The sequence below is a fragment of the Gavialis gangeticus genome, unplaced genomic scaffold (genome assembly GCF_001723915.1).
Source record: "Gavialis gangeticus isolate Ggan-Ray unplaced genomic scaffold, GavGan_comp1, whole genome shotgun sequence".
NCBI lineage: Eukaryota > Metazoa > Chordata > Crocodylia > Gavialidae > Gavialis > Gavialis gangeticus.
In genome coordinates, this window is record NW_017729024.1 from 43,967,278 (window position 1) to 43,975,632 (window position 8,355).

At 42.5% G+C, this 8,355-nt stretch overlaps 1 protein-coding gene across 1 annotated transcript in view; it reads right to left on the minus strand.

Annotated features, from left to right (window-relative positions):
- LOC109298061 (atrial natriuretic peptide receptor 1-like) overlaps positions 1–8,355 on the minus strand; it is a 63,471-nt gene that overhangs the window by 37,650 nt on the left and 17,466 nt on the right. Inside the window, exon 6 of the mRNA XM_019518195.1 lies at positions 4,830–4,975. Within this exon, the coding sequence (XP_019373740.1) occupies positions 4,830–4,975 (146 nt within the window). The remainder of the gene's footprint in view (positions 1–4,829; positions 4,976–8,355) is intronic.

The window sequence follows — 8,355 nt, forward strand, 5'->3', positions numbered from 1 at the left end:
CAGTTGGGATTGCAGATTGGCTGAGGGGTCGCACTCAGAGGGTAGTGGTGGATGGGTCATATTCAACCTGGGGGGAGGTGGGTAGCGGAGTCCCCCAGGGCTCGGTCCTGGGGCCTGCGCTGTTCAATTTCTTCATCAGCGATCTGGATGATGGGGTGGAAAGTAACCTGTTTAAATTCGCTGATGACACCAAAATCTGGGGGGAGGTGAGCACGCTAGCAGGGAGGGAGAGATTGCAGAGGGATCTGGATAGGTTACAGGGGTGGGCTAACAGGAACAGGATGCGTTTTAACACGGACAAGTGCAGGGTGCTGCACTTGGGCAGTAGGAACCAGCAGCACACTTATACAATGGGGAACTCCTTACTCGAGAGCACGGAGGCAGAAAGGGATCTTGGAGTCATTATTGACTCCAAGATGAACATGGGCCGACAATGCGAGGTCATGGTTGGCAGGGCTAACCGGACCTTGTCGTGCATCCACAGGTGCATCTCGAGTAGAGCCAAGGAGGTGATCCTCCCCCTCTACGCGACGCTGGTCAGGCCACAGCTGGAGTATTGTGTCCAGTTCTGTGCGCCCCATTTCAAGAGGGATGTGGACAATATGGAGAGGGTCCAGAGGAGGGCCACCCGCATGATCCGGGGACAACAGGGCAGACCCTACAGTGAGAGACTGCGGGACCTGAACCTATTCAGCCTCCACAAGAGAAGGCTAAGGGGGGACCTGGTGACTGTCTATAGACTCACTAGGGGGGACCAGAAGGGTTTGGGGGAGACGCTGTTTCCCCTAGCGCCCGCTGGCATAACAAGGAGTAATGGGCACAAGCTGATGGAGAGGAGGTATAGATTGGACATCCGCAAAAACTACTTCACGGTTAGGGCGGCTAGGAGCTGGAACCAACTTCCAAGGGAAGTGGTGCTGGCCCCTACCCTGGGGGTCTTTAAGAAGAGGCTGGATGCCTACCTGGCTGGACTCGTTTGAGTCCCGTTTCTCTTTTTGGGGTTTTTTGTTGTTCTCCCGCCCTGGCGGGGGGTCGGGCTAGAAGATCTACTAGGTCCCTTCCGACCCTTAATCTATGAATCTATGAATCCCAGCCAAGGCTTTGTCTAGTTGGGTCTTAAAACCCTCAAAGGATGGAGATTCCACAACCTTTCCATATAACTTGTTCTACTGCTTTACTACCCTCCTAGTGAGAAAGTTCTTCCTAATATCTAACCTTGACTTACCCCGCTGCAACTTGAGACCATTATTCCTTGTTCTGCCACCTCTCAGAACAGTCTAGCACCATCCTTGCTGGAACTTTCCTTCAGGGAGTTTAAAGCTACTCTTAAATGCCCTCCCAGTCTTGTCTTCTCCAGACTTAATAAATCTAGTTCCCTCAGCCTCTCCTCAGAAGTCATATGCCTCAGCCCCCTAACCATTTTTGCTGCCTTCTGCTGGACTCTTTCCAAGTTGTCTACATCCTTTCTGTAATGCGGTTCCAAAACTGGACACAGTACTCCAGATGTGGCCTCACCAGTGCTGAACAGAAGGGAAGAAGGGAAGAAGGGAAGAATCACTTTCCTCAATTTGCTGGCAACCCTTCTACTAATGCAGCCCAGTATGCTGTTAACTTGCTTGGTAACAAGGGCACACTGTTGGCTGATATTCAGCTTATTGTCCATTGTAACCCCCAGGTCCTTTTCTGCAGCACTGCTGCTTTGCCAGGCAGCCCCAAGCCTGTACCAGTGCATGGGATTGTTCTGTCCCAAGTGCAGGATTTTGCACTTGTCCTTATTAAACCTCATGGGATTTCTTTTGATCCAATCATCACAAGGCAATTTATATACCAGGTAGAGATCAGCATTTTTTGCAAACCATCTGAATATCATATTCTAGGTTTTGTTCTGCTGAAATGAGTTACTAAAAGATGGCAAGTGACAAAAGCCAAAGTAATACAAAATTCCTTGTGACATAATGAGAGAACTAACAGTATTTGGGGAGAATAGAGGGCCAGATCGCATCCAGAGCTCAGTGAGGCTAACAGGAGTATTTCCATTAATTTCAAAGGACTCTGGATTGGGTGACTGATGATTACAGAAAAAGGAGAATTACATTTTACCATGCAAGAGTATGATCAAAAAAATAAACTGATCACAAGAGACTGTAGAGCTGATCCAATACCTTCTGAAGTCAGTGGCATCCTGGTATATGGAAGATTGGCTCACTGGATGCGCAATCTGTTACTGTATATGAAAAACTGAGTAAAAGTGGCCTCAAAATCTTTTAAAAAACAAGCTTATACATGGGCTAACCTACAAACATATATGAATGACCTTGTACACCGAAGCTAAGGAAATGAAGCAGTATAAGATGGGAAAAGCAATACTATTCATGTGTCCCTACAAAAGCATCATCAAGAAGTAGTTGTAGGAGGTAAATTAGGCTCATTCTGAGTCTCCTGTAGCCAAAATATGCATGGATGAGATAAGGATTTGATTTTATCCCAAATCAGTTTAATGATAATTTTAAAATTATCTTCTGAAATCTGACATAGCAGACAATGATCAAGCTGCACCTTGTCTTGTCAAGATGTAGAGGATGGAGGGTAAAATGTTATCATCTGCATTAGGTTGAAAGACCCCCAATAAAAAAATATTTTTGTAACAAACCAACTTTGAAGCACTATACAGAGCCAGCTCTGGACTTAAATAGTGCCAACTTCCATGACCTGGGGATCATGCTTAGGAAATTTCAGAATGCTTGTCTAATTGTGGTAGTTCTAGGGCCCAGTTCTGCACTCTAATCAGACTCTCTCACTTTCTGGGATGAAAATTTTATCCAGATAAGGAGAACAGCAGCAGGCCTGTCTTATGTTAATAAATTTGTTAAAACAAACTGCCATGAAGTTTAACAATCATGTAATTGATAACCATAATATTATTTATGTGAATTATGCTGTATTCTTGTGGGAAAAATAAAATATGTATGTGCCTACCACAGACCTTGAACACAGCCAAAAGCCGGTGATACTTCTTCAGTTCTCATTCAGAGTCACTCAACACCCCTACCAACATTGTTATTCTTATCCTGGAAAAAAATGCCCATGGGAACAAATGAGCATTACGCTGCGACCTGAAGGGTTAAGGAAGTGGACTTGTGGTGAACTACAGTAGGAAGCTGATTCCACATACCTAATTATAGTCCCCCCACAACTCTATTGTCTGAGTGTCTCCCTGGAAGGCTGCTATTGATTTATCTGGAAAACAGCTTTGTGAAGTAGGTACAGATTTTGATTCCCATACTATCAATAAGAAACTGAGACACCAGGAGATTAAAGGCCAGAGATTTTTATATTAAGTCCCAAAGTCACACAAGAAATATGCAAAAGAATCAGGAACTAAATCCTAATTCTCTGGGTATCACCATAGTGCCTTAACCATAAAACAATCCATCTTTCCCTGAGGAAGAGCCTGCTTTCTCCACTCCCTTTCAGTTAACCCTGGGGAGTGTGTTAGTTTGAACACTCCAGATGGTCTTCAGAGCTGCAGTGTGAGATGAGGAAAGAAGTGAGATATCAAAGAGCCAATCCATTTATGGATTTATATGTTAAAGCCAAATAAATCTTTTGTTATGGATACAATCAATACAGTGACTAAACATCTGCAAACATTCTCCCAGCAACATCTTTCTGTAACATTCAGAAATAAATTTATGTATTTTCAGATACAGAAGTAAATGTAAACATGGAGGATACATTCTCCAGTAATACTGTAAAATAATAAGTAACAACAATACATTATCTTGTATCAACATAGAACTTTCCATTCCAAAGGATCACTTTTCCTATATTGATCTGTCCAGGTCTCTATATAAATGCTTCTTTCTGCCTTCCCTCAGTAAGTGAATTTGCCATTATAATAATTAATAACTACTAAACAAAACCCAATATTTTGAACTGAATCATGAAATTATGTTGTGCCAAGCCTTTAATTAAGTAACAGACAATGACCTAATTTAGTATTTCTTATCCTCTCTCAGGTCAGACCCTTCATGCTTCTTCTTATCCTCGTACGTTGTCTAGCATCCAATATAAGATGACAAAATGCTTAAGGGGCATGGATGTCTCTTTGGCCTGTGAAGTCCTTCACAAATCTCTGTGCCCTGTAAATAATAAATCTGTATATCTATCTATCTGTATACATAGTCCTTGGGGCCATTTCACTATGCCCACTGAAATAAAGGCCTTTTTGGTATGGAATTGTGCAGAATATTAGCAGTTCCTGTATATATTTTTAGGGCAGAAGGACTTTTTATTTCTCTGAAACTGGTGACAAAGAGAGTAGTCAGAATGTAACTTCTGCAATTACCTATTAAACTTGTGACAAGACCACAAGCCAAGAAGTAATGCCAAGTCATCTAATACAAATCCTTAGACTACTCTTCATGTAAACTTTTGCCTGGTGACTTGTTCCCTTGCTAGGGGCCAAATCTTACCATGAGGGCTAGATTTTCTCCCCAACTGCATCCTGCTTAATAGTGCTCTGTCAGTGCAAAGCATTTGGAAACAAAATGGATTTTCTTAGATGGGAATTACCTTGGCATGATGGAGTCCCCAGTTGGTGTCCGGTGTGTCAGGATCATTATGGAGTTCCCAACTGGCAGACACTCTCTAGCAGTGTAGGATTGCCATAACTCTTGCCAGGGTTAGTGTAGAACTAGCCTCTGAATTTAGAAACAACTTTTCCTCAAAGGATTCTAGAGAACTGCTACTTCCAAAAGAACTTTTCTGTAAATAATAAAATAATGACCAAGCCACAATGGAAATAAAACAAGAGAAAGGACACTCACCATTATTGTCAGTATGAAGCCAGCACAGACTAAACATATTGGTAAGGCAATTGCTATTCTGGCACCAGTTGTCAGCGGGCATTCTCCACAGTCAGCTGGACATGTCGAACAGCCTTCATCATCTTCACAAAAACCATCTCCACACACTGGACAGAAAGAGGGAGATATCACAATACTTGAAAAAAATACTGTCATCTGAATTTAGGTGTGAGTTTATCCACAAAAACAGATGGCTTCTGATACGTGGATGCCTGTGCAAGGTGAGAGAATAGGCAGAGGAACAAATTTTGAGCAGTTCAGGGCCCTTGTAGCTAAAAGCAGCATTTTGATTTTTATAGGAACCCTTAAATCACTTTCAAATGATTGTGAACATCAGTGCTTGTTGTAGATGTCTTACTTGGTTATTATTGCATTTTGTCTGTCTATCTTAATTTAACCTGTTTAGTCTGTAGTGAGACAAGACTGCATCCCTTACTCACATTCTGTGTACTAAGCACAGTCCTTTGAGACCCAGAAATAAGGGAAGCAAAAACCCATCTTTTCTTCCTATCCTCCTAATCCACACCACAGGATTAGCACTTAAGGAGTGTAAATTTAGGGATCTGGGGCACCTATACACATGCCAGATGTCTGGCTCCAACAGATGCTAATTAGCACATGTTGGAACAGACTCGATTAATTGAGTTTGATGGAGCGTGCTAATTAACAAGCTCCAGCAGCCTCTGCATCATGTGTATTCAGTGTCCCCATGCTTCAAGATGGTGGCCAGGGTGCTTTAACTAAAGCTTGTGAGATAAGACACTGAGTACATGTGATACCTCCCCCCACCCCCAACATCCCAGAGCATGTATAAAGATGCCCCTAGTTTTCATAATCTTGGCTAATGTGAACAGAATTAATGATCCCATACACATGCAGGGAGTTTCTAATGAAATCTCATGGATACCACATGTTTTTTAAAGGGAAGCCTTCTCATGCAATTCCAACAATTATAATAATAAGCTTGAAAGTATCCAAAAATACATTATTCTTTTCTGGATGAGACGTCCAAAGTGAAAAGAGTTGGGTGAGAGCCATCAGATTTGCTTTGTGTTGCAGTCAATAAAGCTAATGACAAATGGAGCTTCATTAGATGATCACTATTTTTTCCTTTCATTTATTGAAACATAAGCCCAGTAGGATTACTACCTAGAATAAAATTATTATTTTATTGTAAAGTATTATATTGCTTAGAGTAAAAATCCTTCTCTGAAGTCAATAGCCAAACATTTAGATGGTCCCTTTAGATCTTTATTGCTAGACATTGTATCTCAGATTTTCAATCAAAAAAAAATTAGTCCCACTGAAACAAGCTGAAGAATGGCTCTCTTAAGATGTCTGTAGAACACACTTTGGAAGGAAAATAAATAAATAATAGCTCTGCTTGACTCTTTTCTACCCCATTATAATCTGTGGTCATATGCTATGACCATCACAGAGGTTCCTGACTGCTTTATCACTAGTAGGCAAGATGGAGGAGGAGGTGACAGTGATGAGAATATGGCTGGGGATATCCCGTTTTAACAGAGCATTTTGTGTCAGGTCAAATAAAATGTTTTGTGTTCAGTAAAAACTGGTTTGATGTTATATTTTGGCAAGAAAACCAGGAAAAAGTCAAATGCAGTTTGATTTGAATCAGTGTTTTGTTTTGTTTTGTTTTTCCCCCTTGAATTTCTAGTTCAATAGCCTAACTGCATGATCAATTATTGACTTAGTCCTATTTACAACTCTACTAAAGTGAATATAAGACCCACGTATCTGGGACTGTGTGAAGTTGTATATCCAAGCAAGCTTATTAAGGTCAAAAGTAGTTGGTTCTGGCATTTGATTCAAACTATTTTTTACCTCAGTCTTCACAGGCAAGGTCAGCTCCCAGACTACTGCGCTAGGCAGCACAGGCTGGGGGGAACGTGAGCAGCCAACAGTGGTGAAAGAACAGGTTGGGACTATTTAGAAAAGCTGGACGTGTACAAGTCCCTGGGGCTGAATGCAATGCATCTGAGGGTGCTGAGGGAGTTGGCTGATGTGATTGCAGAGCCGCTGGCCATTATCTTTAAAAAAATGTGGCAATCAGGGAAGGTCCCAGATGATTGGAAAAGGGCAAATATAGTGACCATCTTTAAGAAAGGAAAGAAGAAGGATCCAGGGAACTACACACCAGTCAGCCTCACATCAGTCCCTAGAAAAATCATGAAGCAGGTCCTCGAGGAATCCATTTCTAAGCACTTGGAGAAGAAGACAGTGATCAGGATCAGTCAGCATGGATTCACTAAGGGCAAATCATGCCTGATTGCCTTCTATGATGAGATGACTGGCTCTGTGGATGATGGGAAAGCAGTGGATGTGATATATCTTAATTTTAGCCAGGCTTTTGAAACTGTCTCCTGCATCATTCTTGCAAGCAAGTTACAGAAGTATGGGTTGGATGAATGGACTGTAAGGTGGATAGAAAACTGGCTGGATCATTGGGCTTAATGTGTAGTAATCAATGGGTTGAGGTCTAGTTGGCAGCTGATCCCAAGTGGACTGGCCCAGGGGTCGATCCTGGGGCTGGTTTTTGTCCAATATTTTCATTAATGATCTGCAGGATGGGATGCAGCCTCAGCAAGTTCTCAGATGATACCAATCTGGGGGATGTAGTAGATACACTGGAGGGTAGGGCTAGGATTCAGAGTGACGTAGAAAAATAAGAGGATTGGGCTAAAAGAAATCTCATGAGCTTCAACAAGGACAAGTTCAAATTCCCTCATTCAGGATGGAAGAATCCCATGCAGCACTACAGGTTTGGGACCAACTGACTAAGCAGCAGCTCTGCAGAAAAGGAATTGGGGATTATAGTGGACAACAAGCTGAATATGAGTCAACAGTGTGCCCCTGTTGCCAAGAAGGCTAACAACATACTGGGCTGCATTAGTAGGAGCATTGGCAGTAGAACAAAGGAAATAATTATTCCCCTTTATTCTGCATTGGAAAGGCCACATGTGGAGCACTGTGTCCAGTTTTGGGCCCCCCACTACAGAAAGGATGTGGACAAGTTGGAGAGAGACCAGTGGAGGGCAACAAAAATGGTTAGAGGGCTGGGGCACATGACTTCTGATGAGAGGCTGAGGGAACTGGATTTATTTAGTCTGGAGAAGAGAAGAGTGAGGGGGGATTTGAGAGCAGCCTTTAACTCCCTGAAGGGGGGTTCCAAAGAGGATGGAGCTACACTGTTTTCAGTGGTGGCAGATGACAGAACAAGAAGCAGTGGTCTCAATTTGCAGCAAAGGAAGTTTAGATTGGATATTAGGAAAAAAAAACAAACTCTCTCACTAGGATGGTGATGAGGCACTGGAATAGGTTACTTAGAGAGGTGCTAGAAACTCCATCCTTGGTGGTTTTTAAAGACCTACTGCAACAAAGCCCTGACTTGAATGATCTTGTTGGGGCTGGTACTGCTTTAAGCAGGGGGTTAGGTTAGATAACCTCCCCAGGTCCTTCCAACTCT